This window comes from Natrix helvetica (assembly GCF_964273705.1).
Source record: "Natrix helvetica genome assembly, chromosome: 3".
Lineage (NCBI taxonomy): Eukaryota > Metazoa > Chordata > Lepidosauria > Squamata > Natricidae > Natrix > Natrix helvetica.
The window spans coordinates 53,033,595-53,048,479 of record NC_138549.1 but is presented as its reverse complement, the minus strand read 5'-3'; the positions used below and the strand labels follow the sequence as shown (position 1 = coordinate 53,048,479).

The following is a 14,885-nucleotide window of genomic DNA, read 5'->3' as shown; positions in this document are numbered from 1 at the left end:
CTACCGAACTGTATAAATGTAACCAGCAGATCTTTATTTCTTGATCTCTTCCAAGAATAGGCTTAATAGCATGGAAGACATATTCTCATAACAGATACGAATTCTCACATTTCTGTTCACCACACAGGATGAATATCAAGAATTAGTACTTGAAAAATACTTACCAAGCCATGCTGCAATAAGAACAGAATCAATTCCATCTATGGGTTCACAGATACGAGCTACTACTGGATGAATTTGTTGAGACAAGTAATACTGAACATCAATAGTAAGATTTGCTTGTTTCTTCAGTTGTTCAGGAGCATATGCTCTCTGGCTGGCATTCAGATTTGATCCATCCTTCATCAAAAGAATGAATGAATTTACTGACACAAATTGTATTCCCCCTCCCTCCCCTACTTTCTGGTAAGTCTTGACTTTTGGTAACTGCTTGAACAAATCCATGCAGTTTCCTTGCAACGTTTTTTGGAAATATTTTGTAATTGCCTTTCTTGGGCTCAGAGAGGGGTACTGCCACAAAACTAGCTGGATTGGCAGGACTAGAACCCAATCTCCTGATTTCTAGTCCACCACCTTTAACTGTTGTATCAGACTGGATCTCTGTCCTACATTTACAAAATACTGTATATAAAAAAGGAGTGTAATATTTATTTACCATTAATGTAGTATACCGATTAGTTTTGTTTTTGTTTCTAACTGGGAAAAGAGACTTTAAAAATAGCAAAAATGTTTTTACCTGACAGATAACATATGACACGGTGTCCCCAGCTTTCAGCTTTCTACCTTCCTGAGAATTCATCCACAAAGAAACATGCACATGAGGCAAGCTTTTCTTGTCTGGGTAATCTTGGGGATCTTTTGTTAATGCCTGCAGGTCAAAGAAAGGTGCTACTGAATTATATGTGCCATACAAAACATTGTAACATTAAGTGATCCTTTAAAATCTAGTCAAAATCACTATTCCTTTCTGACTGCCACTCTAGGAAATGTTAAATGAATATCAGAAAAATTTGTTTATTTATTTATGTTTTCCACCTATCTCACTGTGAGGCAACTCTGGGTGGCTTACAATATCAAAATAAAATTATAAATATATTTACAATTCAAATTGCCATGAAGCCAAGGGATGAATTTGCTTTTTAAAAAAAAATGCTGTTCAGAATTCCTTTATAGGTAGGCGGCTATGTACCGTATTTTTCAGAGTATAAGATGCACTTTCCCCCTCCCCTAAAAGTGAGTGAACATTTCAGTGAGTCTTATACATCAAATGTTGCATCAGCTGGGGGTTTGCCATACCTGGGGGAAGGGAATTGGTGCGGTGGCGGCAACAAGCAGCTATGAGCGGTCTTCTGGGAGGCAGATCCAACTGCCAATCAGCTGCAAAGTCTCCAGCATTGCTCGGCTGAGGCAGCAATGCAGAGGTGGGATTTAGCCAGTTTGGCCAAACTGCTTCTTAAAGTTGTGTGTAGTTTGGAGAATCGGCTGATCCCACCACTGGCTGGCCTGGGCACACTTTATGTCTGCCTGTCCTCTTCGTCTAGCAGTTCGCTAAGGACACCCTGCTGGTGTCTGCTGCACCACCGGTGCCTGCTGCACTGCCTGCCACATCTCCACTACGCCTGCTGCAAGTGCGCCCTTCCTGGCCTGCGTGGACTGTGAGTCCAGGGACATGAAGCTTGGCTTGTAGCTCTGGAGAGGGCAAAGGGAAGCAGGTGGATTGCTGCCACCTTTCATTTTGGCACGCATGGCAAGACAAGGCTCCTCTTGCCGTCTATTTCTCCCCCCCCCCATCGCTGGGCATGGCATGGTTTCCTGCCCATCACTTATTGCAGCCATCGATGCAATTTGGGGATGGCAGACTGTTTTATTAGGATGGGCAGGCATGCTAGACCCTGCCTGTTTGTTTTTCTAAAGATAACATCGCTAGATTTTTTTTTCTGGAGGAAAAGAATCACCAATGTCCTAAAATTCTCAGCTTGCTATTGTTAGATTAGGGCGGGGGAGGAAGGGGGCCCAACTCCTGGGCTGACTGGCTTCTTCCCAGCAGCTCTTTCTCTGCTTTGGCATTGGCCATCAAAGACAAGACTTTTGTGGGCAGAACAGCTGCAGTGCAATGGAGAAATGGGCAACGGAGCAGCGAGTTTGAGGGAAGTAGGTTGCTTCCTCCTCTTTCCCTACTACTCGTATTTCCCTCATAATGAATTAGTGTGGCATATTACTGTATACGGTATACCGGTATCTTGTGTATGAATGTATGAACATGGTTTTAGCTACAGTGCTCTGTATTGTTATAAAGGACACATTACTGACAGTTCTTTCTTGCAGAAAAATACTACGGTACCTCTTGACACTACATATCGGTACAAGAATGTCAAAGCAGAAAAGACTAGAATATAAAATTTATTTTAAACTGGAAATAGTGAAATATGCTGAGGAACATGGAAACAGAGCAGTGGAGAAACATTTTCGACCACCTCCAACTAAAAAAAATGATAAGAGAGTGGAGGAAACAGGTGGTTCAGCTGCAAAAAGTAAAAGATAAAAGTAAGCACTTTTGTGGGCTTGCTGCAAAGTGGCCACAGTTAGAGGTGGACATGAAAGAATGGATCACACGTCACCAGAATAATGGCTTCGCAGTTTCTACAAAAATGGTAAATATACGAAGCCACATGCATTGCTGTAAAGAAAGGCCCTCAGGATTTTACTGGATCACTGTGGTGCTTCAGATTTATGAGACGATAGGAACACAGTGGCTAAGACATTGAGCATGTCAATCAGAAATGTTGGCAGTTCGAATCCCTAGTGCCATGTAACGGAGTGAGCTCCTGTTACTTGTCCCAGCTTCTGCCAACCTAGCAGTTCGAAAGCATGTAAAAATGCAAGTAGAAAAATAGGGACCTCCTTTGGTAGGAAGGTAACAGTGTTCCGTGTGCCTTCGGTATTTAGTCATGCTGGCCACATGACCAGAGAGACGTTTTCGGACAGCGCTGGCTCTTCGGCTTTGAAAAGGAGATGAGCACCACCTCCTAGAGTCTAAGATTCTGTCTTTTCTTACATTTGTAATAGATGCTAGGAAGAAAAATAATTTTGAAATTGGCAATATTGGGAATATGGATGAAGTCCCGCTAACCTTTGATGTGCCATCTAATAAGACTATTGATCTGAAAGATGCCAAAAGAATAACTATGAAAAACCTCAGGACATGAGAAAACACATAACACAGTTGTGTTGTCCTAATGTGCAGGCGGCACCAAATTGCTCAAATTGTTAATTTTCAAAAGGAAAACCTTTCCAAAAGAAGTGATTCCAAAAGGAGTTGTTGTGCATGTTCATGAGAAAGAATGGACGAAAATGGAATGAGAGTATGGGTTGAAAAAGTGTGGTCCAAACATTCTGGAGCACTTCTAAAAAAAAACCTGCTTTATTAGTGCTTGACCAGTTTAGAACACATATTAGCAAAAACACAAAGAAGAGATTTAAAGAAGTGAAGATTCATCTAGATGTAATTCCTGGGGGTTTTACCAGCCGGTTGCAACCTCTTGATGTTTCCATCAACAAACAATTTAAAGTCTAGATGCGAGAAGAGTGGAACAAATGGATGGCTGCTGGTAATCATGATCTGATTTACTGGACAAATGAAGAGGCCATCACTCAAATTTGTGAATGGGTTAAAACATCATGGCACTCAGTGCAGGATGAAATTGTTGCACCGTCATTCAAAAAATGTGGCATTAGCAATGCCTTAGATAGAACTAAAGATGATATCATATATGAAGATAGTGAAGAAAGTGATATCAGTGATTTTGAGCAACTGAGCTTCCTAAATTCTGACACTAGCGATAATGAGTTCTTGGGGTTTCCAGAAAATTAGAAGACTGCTTGAACCTTAATGTCTTTCCTCATTTGTTAATGACAGTTCTGATAGTTCTTAATCCCATTGTTGACTTTACATGGTTGAAATATTATTCTGCTATATTTTATTAAATATATTGCAATACCATTTGGTTCAGAATATTTTTTTCTTGTTTTCCTGCCCTAAGCCTAGGTGCATCTTATAGTCAAGTGTGTCTTATAGTCCGAAAAAAATGGTATATGTGCTCAATTAATTTTAGAATATTTGCAGGTTGTCTTTAGGGAAATAAATACTTCAAAGCAATCAAAGCTATTGAACATTCTTCAAATGTAACATTAAAAATTCATATTAACATAGCTTGTTTTCTCTCGAACAAATAGTTTGGGATTGCTAACCATGATGTAGTGACATTCACTCTTAACGTGTATTTAGATATGCTTATATATACAATATACATAGGTAGGAGAGCATTATTATTCTATTATGACCAGTAGCAATGTCAGCTTGAAATAAAAGCAGGATTCTCTCTTCTGTAAAATCTTCATTATTACCTTTGTCCTGTCTACCATTATGATTTACTCTACCCTTCTGCTGTAAGAGCCATTTACAATTAGAGTAAGCGGAGAAGAAAATCATGATTGTCAATACACATTGTTTGCGGTGTATTTCTGTGCATGTGTGCCTGACCCATAGAAATAGCAAAGAATTGGAGAAATGTACATTATGGCAGTATATTAATGGCAGAAAGTCTTCTTAAATGTAGTCACACTAACTCCTCCCAATTATTTTAAATAGATCTACTTCAAACATGACTAAGTCAGGGTCTAACTCAGCTGCCTTATTTTAATACTTAAACAGGACACTGTTACATTTCAGACTATACTTGTACAAATGCTGTTAAAATTTGTATGGCTTTCTGGAAGTATACATTATTCTCTGCTATTTAAAAGAAGATATAATAGCACTAGGCCTCTTCAGATCAAGCATTTATTTTAAAAAGTTTCTTCATTTTGTTAAGTTGTCTAGAACAATAATAAAGCAGTCTTTAAAAATAAGTCTAATAATTTGAACATTCTATAGGCATTTGTAGTTACCGACTGCCTCCTTCAGCAAACAGCAAACATCCAGTTTCAGTTTCAGCACAGCCTGATTTGCACAAGAAAATAAAAATCTGCTTCTGCCTCCCAGCAATTTGCCTCCTTACAGCTAACAGCAAAAAGCCCAGTTTCACTTTCAGTTTTAGTACAGCCTGATTAGCACAAGCAGGGCGTCCCAACAATCCACTGTTTCAGGCTGCAGGAATTGCCCTAGCCTATTGCTGCCTGCCTGCAGCCTGAAACAGCTAATGGTCGGGGAGGGGGTTGTCAACAATCAGCTGCTTGTGCTAATCAGACTGTGCTGAAACTGAAGCAGGCTGTTCGCTGTTTGCTGCAAGGAGGCCTATAGCTGAGAGGCAGAGGCCGAAGGATGGGGGCCGGCAGGTGGGCGGGGCTCTATTTAGTGTATAAAATGTATCCAATTTTTCACCCTCTTTTGGGGGGGAAGTATGTCTTATACTCCAAAAATATGGTAAGATTCTACTTATTCTTTCCCCTTTCTAGAAAAACATTGCTTTCATTTAAACAATGCATCCAAGACATATCCTAGACATGTCCAGAAATATAATGTCAGTGTGCTGAAATCTGAGTTTATAAGCAGCAACAATAAACAGGCTGAGAAATATAGATTAAGAGAGAAAATTTTAAAGATAATATATAAAATAATACAGAAAAAGCAGATTTTGTCTGAATTACTCAAAATTCAAAATATATTTAATTCTGCATAGCACAGAGAAATCCTTTTTTATTATTTCTCCTCCAAGATATACATTTTCACATGCTCATCTTAGAATGATAAAATATTTGTAGAAGATTTCTAAACCATGTGGCTTTACTATGAAGGTAATTACTATCATCATAAGAAATGGACACCAATGGAGATTTCCATGGATATACAGTGGGGCAAAAAAGTATTTAGTCAGCCACCAATTGTGCAAGTTCTCCCACTTAAAAAGATGAGAGAGGCCTGTAATTGGCATCGTAGGTAGACCTCAACTATGAGAGACAAAATGTAAGAAAAAACCCCAAACAATCACATTGGCTGATTTGGAAAGAATTTATTTGCAAATTATGGTGGAAAATAAGTATTTGGTCAATATCAAAAGTTCCTCTCAATACTGTGTTATATATCCTTTGTTGGCAATGACAGAGGTCAAACGTTTACTGTAAGTCTTCACAAGGTTGGCACACACTGTTGCTGGTATGTTGGCCCATTCCTCCATGCAGATCTTCTCTAGAGCAGTGATGTTTTGGGGCTGTCACTGGGCAACACGGACTTTCAACTCCCTCCAAAGGTTTTCTACGGGGTTGAGATCTGGAGACTGGCTAGGCCACTCCAGGACCTTGAAATGCTTCTTACGAAGCCACTCCTTCGTTGCCCGGGCGGTATGTTTGGGATCATTGTCATGTTGAAAGACCCAGCCACGGTTCATCTTCAATGCCCTTGCTGATGGAAGGAGGTTTGCACTCAAAATCTCACGATACATGGCCCCATTCATTCTGTCCTGTACACGGATCAGTCGTCCTGGTCCCTTTGCAGAGAAACAGCCCCAAAGCATGATGTTGCCACCCCCATGCTTCACAGTAGGTATGGTGTTCTTTGGATGCAACTCAGCATTCTCTCTCCTCCAAACATGACGAGTTGTGTTTCTACCAAACAGTTGTATTTTGGTTTCATCTGACCATATGACATTCTCCCAATCCTCGTCTGGATCATCCAAATGCTCTCTAGCAAACTTCAGACAGGCCCGGACATGTACTGGCTTAAGCAGGGGGACATGTCTGGCACTGCAGGATCTGAGTCCCTGGCGGCGTAGTGTGTTACTGATGGTAGCCTTTGTTACGTTGGTCCCAGCTTTTTGCAGGTCATTCACTAGGTCCCCCCGTGTGGTCCTGGGATTTTTGCTCACCGTTCTTGTGATCATTTTGACCCCACGAGGTGAGATCTTGCATGGAGCCCCAGATCGAGGGAGATTATCAGTCGTCTTGTATGTCTTCCATTTTCTAATTACTGCTCCCACAGTTGATTTGTTCACACCAAGCTGTTTGCCTATTGCAGATTCAGTCTTCCCAGCCTGGTGCAGGTCTACAATTTTGTTTCTGGTGTCCTTCGACAGCTCTTTGGTCTTCACCATAGTGGAGTTTGGAGTGTGACTGTTTGAGGTTGTGGACAGGTGTCTTTTATACTGATAACAAGTTCAAACAGTTGCCGTTGATACAGGTAATGAGTGCAGGACAGAGGAGCCTCTTAAAGAAGAAGGTACAGGTCTGTGAGAGCCAGAAATCTTGCTCGTTTGTAGGTGACCAAATACTTATTTTCCACCATAATTTGCAAATAAATTCTTTCCAAATCAGCCAATGTGATTGTTTGGGATTTTTTTTTACATTTTGTTTCTCATAGTTGAGGTCTACCTATGATGCCAATTACAGGCCTCTCTCATCTTTTTAAGTGGGAGAACTTGCACAATTGGTGGCTGACTAAATACTTTTTTGCCCCACTGTATTCAAACTGATTCATATATAATATCAACAAACAATATTAATCACCTTATTAATTTCATAATGTTTTACTGGAATAAGATTATTTGTGACATTTTCTCCAATTTCCATTAACCTTCTTTGGATGTTTTCTACAATTACATCTCGAGATTGGTCAGAAAGGATCTGGCCAATTATATAGCTGTAAAAAAAGACATAAGATAATAATGTTATTATTAAGATAATACACCTTTAGAAAATTCACAGCATATTCATAAATTCCATTAGGTTGCTCAGAAAGTAAAGAAAAAATGCTTGTAATCTATCCACAAAAATTACTGGTTGCTACTAAAATAGCATGGAGTGTAGGGTAATAGCAAGTAATATACTGGTCACATCTCTTATAAAATTTATGTTATAACTGACTGTATTAATCAATTGACCATTCCATCAATTTAATTCTCATTAAATATTTGCCAGCTATAATTGCAAAAATTTTAAAATATATCAGAAAACATTTAAAATATTTTTAATTATTCAATGAATAAACAAAGCTAGCTAACTTATCTAACTGTAGAAAAATGAAATAAAAAGGATATGAAAATCAGTAAGGATGTGCATTTTACTCTGTTCTTGTCCATCACATAAAAACATATTCTCAACTTTCTCTAAAACGTTAAGCTTTTACACATAGCTTCCTCAATAAAAACTTGCAGTGAAATTTTTCATTAATTAAAGCTTTTCTTAATTCCTTACAAAATTCAGTAGTTTTGAACAAAACAATTATTTATTGCTGTATTACTATTTCCACAAAGTACATACATTTATGAGGAAAAAGAATCAGCATCAGGTTTCCAAAAAATGCCCTAATTGATTCATGAGTCCCGAGACAATTTCAAAAGAAAATTAATCATTTATTAGGAGCACCCATTTGGGCAATACCTTTTTGCAGTCAGGATTGAGAATTATTTGAATTATAGCTGAACTTTACCCCTGTTCCTCCCCTCCCCTCAGTTTGTATCATAAATTACATTCCGCCTCCCAAGTCTGCTATGGTAATCTGAGATCTGACTCTATGTTTGGAAAGTGCTCCCCCCGCTTTCCTCACCATGATAATTATAGTTCACATTCGCCTCCCCTCACTTTCCAAAAGCAACCTGTGCGAAGCAAAAATAATTTGAGTACAGGTATAGGATTTACGGCTATGTCCTTCCCCCCTGCCCCCCGGCTTGTTTGGATTTTCTGCATGGAATTTTGCTACACAGGGATCAGCCTAAATAATTCTACTCTGTACACAAGATGCCTCTGACAAGGGGTAGCCCCATTCCATTTGATTAAGTATTGGAGTTGTCTTCTGTGCCACCTTGAATCAAGGATTCACTGCACCTCATAGTGGGTTTGGTCCCCTATGACCACAGGACCCGAGTGGATCTGACCACTGGTTTTAAGAGGCTACTATGGAACACCGGGTGTATCTTCCTAACAGTCGGGGCAGTTTCAATTGCACTGTGACTGGGTTGATGATCTTTACTATGGGGAATGGTCACATAAACTTTGCCCCCAGTTTCTTGCTAGGGAGTTTTAACTGCAAATATTTTGTGTAGAAGTAAACCTTCTCTCCCACCCGGAATGGCTGTTGCGGAGCTCGGTGTTTATCTGCCTGTTTCTTATAGGTTTGTGTTCTGACCCCCTCCTCTTGTATACCAAGACACTCCGACACAAAGTCTCTTCAAGGATGTTTATTGACATACAGGTTCCACCTTGGCAGCAATCCAGCCTGCCAAGGTCAAGATAGCACTCTGGGCAGCAATCCAGCTACAGCGACACCCCTTGGCAGCAATCCAGCTACCAAGCTCCAGATAATCACCTTAGCAGCCAAGGTCCAGGGAACAGATTGACAGTAATCCAGGTAAAACCTTTAGCAGCAATCCAGCCTGCCAAAGTACGACACAGATCTGAGCTTCTCCAACTCCAATGATCAGTTGATTCCTGCAAAGGGTGTGTCCACAAGCAGTCTCTTTATAGTCTGGAGAGGAGTCTAATGATCAGCAGCTGAGAGCCATTACCTCCGGTAATTGCTCAATTGCTCCTTACGCCGGGTAGCACGTCGGTAACGAGCATCTAATAGCTCACTGCTGTCTGACTCACTGTCCTGTGACTCCTCTCCACTGCTCCAAGGCATGACATCAGGAGCCCCCTTCCTTTGGCTTTCACCACTGCTCCATGCCTCAGGCGCCCCCTGGTGGCCAACCAGCCTCTCTGCGCCCTGCTCAGCGTCGGAACCCTGTCCAGGGTCCCCCACCTCCTCTTGAGCCGACTCAGAGGACACCTCGCTGTCGGAGTCTGGTGGCAGCGGCACCGGCACCGGCTGGGCCACAACAGGTTTGTGCCGCTTTAACCAAAGCTTTTTTGACATTCTCCCAGGTTGCTTTTAGCATTGATATTTAATCAGTCAAGCTGACTGAAGAGAGGGGCTCTTTTGGATCACTCAGGTATTGGGACAAAGTCCATGCCGCTCACTACTTTGAACGGTGTTAGTCCCATGCTACTGTAAACAGCATTATTCTATGCGATCTCAGCAAAAGGCAGAAGGTCTGCCCAATTGGATTGCTGATAATTCATGTAACACCTCAGGTACTGTTAAGTCTCTCTGCCCCCCCATTGGTGCTTGGGTGAAAAGCTGAGCTAAGGTCCTGGGATGACCCAATGGACGCAGAAACTCCCTCCAGAACTTAGCCGTGAACTGGACCCCTCTGCAGAGATAATTCTTTGAGATACTCCATGCAGGTGGTAGATGTGCTTCAGGAACAGTTTGGCCAGCTGGTGAGCCGAGGGTAGTCCACTGCAGAGTATGAAGTGTGCCTGTTTGGAGAACAGGTCTATTATAGTCCAAATCACCATGTTTCCCCCACTTTTCGGCAACTCTACCATAAAGTCCATTGCGATCTCCTCCTACGGCCTTATTGGCTCTGCTACTAGTTGTAGCAGTCCGGGTCCCCCCCCCCCATCTCTTCATTGTGGCGTAGATGATGCAACTTTTCACGTAACTGTCCACATCTTTCTCTATGCCTCTGAACTGCCTCTGGGTTAAGTGTAAAGTCTTTAGGAACTCATAGTGGCCTGCCATTTCGGCATTGTGGCTCCTTTGAAGAATTAGGGTTCTGGGACATAGAGTTTTGTCCCCTTCCATTCAAGGTTACCTCTTTTTCTCAAGATTTGTTGGCTGTTTCGGAACCAGGGGTCTGCTAGCAGTTCGGTTTTGAGTCTCATGGTTAGGTCGCTTGCTGGTTGGTCTTGCCGGTCACAACATTGTCATCTAGTGGTCACTTGGACAGTTATTTGAATAGGGGGAATGATGGCGTCCACCACATGCTCCCGTTCGCATTTGTACTGGGGCATGCGGGAGAGGGTGTCAGCTAGAAAGTTCCTTCCCCCTGGAATGTGCTTTAGTACGAAGTCAAAACAGTTGAAATATTGAGCCTATTGGATTTGTTTGGGTTTCTGTGGGGTCCTGAGAGCCTCCAGATTTTTGTGGTCAGTCCAGACTTCGAACGGTTTCTGGCCCCCTTCCAACAGGTGTCTCCAGGTTAGCAGTACCCATTTCACCGCGAAAGTCTCCTTTTCTCATGCGGTCCATCATCTTTCCGTGTCTGTGAGCTTGCGGGAAGTGTAGGCACAGGGCTGTAAGTTTCCTTGGCTGTTTCTTTAGAGTAGCACTGCTCCCACTGCCATATCACTGGCATCTGCTTGGATCATGAAGGGTTGCTTGGGGTCAGGATGCTTCCGCACTGGTTCCTTTGTGAACATTTCTTTTAGTGTTTTGAATACCTCTTGGCAGGTTAGGTCCCACTGTAGAGGTTATCCCGGGTGAGGTTTTGTCCCTGGGCTCCCTGTCTTTAGGAGGTCTGTCATGGGTTTGGCAATCTTTGCAAAGGAGGGGATGAATTGCCTATAGAAGTTAATGAACCCTGGTAAGCTTTGTAGCTATCTGTGGGTGCGAGGGGGTTGCCAGTCTGGGATGGCTTGCACTTTGGCTGGGTCCATCTCTATTCCCTCGACACTCAGTAACACAGGTAGTCTAGCTGTGCATGGTGAAATTCACATTTTGATAGCTTGACATACAGGTTGGCTGCCAGACGTTTTTCCAGTACCTGTCGGACCAGGGGTATTTTGCATGCAGCATCTCGTTTATTAACTGCATGAATACCACTGGGGTTCCCTGCAGTCCAAAAGGCATCACTGAATTGGAAGCTCCCAAGGGGCAGTTGAACACTGTTTTGCAGTCATCTCCCTCTTTGATACGTACTTGGTAGTATGCTTCTCTGAGGTCTAGTTTGGTGAAGACTTTTCCCTTGGCCAGGTGAGATAGCATGTCCTTCATGAGTGGGAGGGGGTATAGGTTGTGTATGACACACCATTGATTCCTCTAAAGTCCACAAACAGTCTTATAGTTCCGTCTTTTTTCTTTGAAGAGGACTGGGCTGCGACCTGTGGCTTGGCTGGCTCGATGAAACCCGTGCTAGCTTTTTTTCCTATGTATCTGCGCATTTCTTGCATTTCCCAGGGTGTCATGGTGTACAGTTTGGGTTTGGGTAGTTTTGCCCCGGGGATGATTTCGAAGGCACAATCTACCTCACACTGCGGCAGCCCCCCAGAATGTTGCAGTCGGTCTCGCTGAATACTTCTGCAAAGTCCTGATATTCCACTGGGATCTGTTTGATCTCTGGGGTTTTGTCAGATGTGGCTGCCAGTTGTTCTGGTGGGCTGTTTTGGGGGGTTCCCTGCATGGGTGGTGTTTTTGCTTGTTGTCGTGGAAGGAGTTGGGGCCCCGCTTCTGTCCTAAGTCTGTGGGTACCCCCTTGCCACCAGATGATCGGTCCCCACTTGTCTAGCCAGGAGAGTCCCAGTATGACTGCATTTATCATTTTGGGGGCTATTATGAATCAAATTACTTCCCAGCGATCCTCTAGCTCTAGTCTCACTGGTTCAGTCAAGTGGGTGGCATAGGCTCCCCCTATTAGGGACCCGTCGATCTATTCGAACCGGATTGGGTGGGACAGACTTTTTGCTCTGATTCCTAGTTTCAGGACTGTGGTCAGGTTGATCAAGCATATAGTGCAGTCTGAGTCTATTAAGGATTGAAAAGCCCCCTGGCTTCCTGTTTTTGGGACTATGAGGCGTATTGGAAAAATGAAAGGGTGAACTGGTCCTCTCACCATTGGGTCGTTTTCTCCCTCACTGTCACAGGATTCTGGTGACTGGTTGTTGTTGTCTGGGGTGCACCCCCTTTGTCTGGATGGGAAGGGACCTCTGCAGCCTGGAGGGTCTTCGAGGACACATTGGTGGCTTGTTTGGAGCCCTGTTCCAGTCATGCCATGGGTGGTGGCTCTGGCCATGGAATCGGGGTTGGGGTCATGCTCGCAGCTGCCATGTGGCCCACCTCCCTGCATCTGTAGCATTTCAGCGGACTTTGAGATGGGGCTGGTTTCAGGGTCCGCTGCGTTGGTGTGGGTCACGTCAGGCTGTTTCAGGTTGGGTTGAACTCTCTTTTTCGTTTCCCCACCTTTATCATGTCGTTAGGGAGCAATCCACTGTCAACTTTTATTGCTACTCGGAATCACTCAGAGAGTCGGTTTGAGATGTTGTGGTAAGCAACTACCTGGGCAATCTGCTTATCCAGGCTTGTTCTAAAAAAGTGCACTAACAGACACTCTCGTTAAGGGGTCCTTCCAATGACTCTCCTAAATTTGCGGATGTGCTCTTTAATGGGGCGGCCCCTCTGCTTTAGGTCGCTGAGCTCATCTTCCGCATACAGGTCCTCCTCCACCTCCTCAAATCTGGCCTCTAGCAGTTGTAGGAAGTCATTTATGCCTTGCAGTTGGGGGGCTCTCCTCTTGTAGAGGGCTGCTAGCCATTCCCTTACTTCTCCCTCTAGTCCCTCTGTGATAGTATTCACTATGGCTCTGGGGGATGAGTAGAAGTGTCCATAGCATTCTAGGTGGATCTCAGCTGAGTCAAGAAATAGGGCTAACTCATCTGAGTACCCATCAAACTTTCTCCTGAACTGGGGCAGTTCTCTTCAGCACTGCTCCTCCCTCCTCCTGTCTGCCTCTCTATGCTTGTGCTTGATATGTCTGACCAAATTCCTCAGTTCTTGTTCGGAGGGAGGGAGGAGACAGTCTGCCCTGGGCAGCCTGCCTGCTACATGGGAGAGGCACTGACTTCAGCCTCCTTCTGATGGGTGGAGAAGGGGGGCTGAGTTCCCGTCTGCTTCTCATCACCTCGAGAGGATCCACTGCTCCTCCCTTCTCTTTTGGCCTGCATAATGGCCTCTCTTCACGGAGGGTGGCCCAGTCAAATTCCTCCCTCCGTTGCTCTATGGAACTCCCCAGGGACTCCATCTGGGGATTTGGGAGCCTGGCTTGGTTCCAGTCCAGCATCCACTCCACTCTTCCTAGGTTGCTCAGGGCCCTTCCCTTTTTCTGGGCATTGGATCGGGGGAGCTCAACTTTAGCTGCTTTAGGGTTGACTATTCATCTTCTCTTGCTTTGGTCGCTGGAGCAGGCATCTCAGCTTTGATGTCTGAGGTCAGGCTGCACTCCGGCTGCAATCAGGCTCTCTTCAGATAGCTGGCCCTCTGCCATGGTTGCCTGAGTTTCCCTCCAGGCACCTCCGATATTGGGGGAGCGACTGGAGAGTCCAGGCTCAGGAGACCTGATAATCAAGATAGATTTTAAAAGCAGTCCTGTCTGTCAGGTTTCCAAAAAATGCCCTAATTGATTTATGAGTCCCGAGCCAATTTCAAAAGAAAATCATTTATTAGGAGCACCCATTTTGGCAATACCGTTTTGCAATCAGGACTGAGAATTATTTGAATTATAGATGAACTTTATCCTTGTTCCTTCCCTCCCCTCAGTCTGTGTCATAAATCACATTCCCCAATGAGGCGCACCCCTCCCAAGTCTGCTGCGGTAATCTGAGATCCCACTCTAGCCGAAAGTATGCGTGGAATGCACTCCCCCCTTTCCTCAACTTTACAACTTTAGGAGATGACACCTTCCCCGCCAAACTCTTCTGGCTACACTCATCTTACCTGCCATTCCCCAGCTCCATTTCATTGCCTTTTCTGCTGCTCTCTTCTGAACAAAAATGGAACTCTTCTGCTTAAATTACTGAGAGTCACTTTAAATTCAGATTTTTTTCAACCTCTTTTACTCTCTTGATCATAGCTACTAATTTGGAGGCATAACTCTCAGAAACAAATGGCTTTCTATGTGGATTTCTTTTCTAATTGAGAAATTCTAGTCAGAGGCAACCTCTGCCCTATAGCAGGAGCCAGTTTACTAATACTTGCCAACTGGCTTCCATATTTATTGAACGGTTTATTTTAATATTTCTAATTAGAAATGCTATATTGAACAGTTGGTTATAGTACGCTTAGAAACACAGTTTAACAT

At 43.4% G+C, this 14,885-nt stretch overlaps 1 protein-coding gene across 2 annotated transcripts in view; it reads right to left on the bottom strand.

The window, feature by feature from the left end:
• Nucleotides 1-14,885, bottom strand: part of POLA1 (DNA polymerase alpha 1, catalytic subunit) — a 511,093-nt gene that overhangs the window by 260,970 nt on the left and 235,238 nt on the right. For both annotated transcript variants that reach the window (XM_081949269.1, XM_081949270.1), the window contains exons 30-32: nt 7,498-7,630; nt 737-868; nt 165-339 (exon numbers count right to left, since the gene is read on the bottom strand). In XM_081949269.1, coding sequence (XP_081805395.1) covers nt 165-339; nt 737-868; nt 7,498-7,630 — 440 coding nt within the window. The remainder of the gene's footprint in view (nt 1-164; nt 340-736; nt 869-7,497; nt 7,631-14,885) is intronic.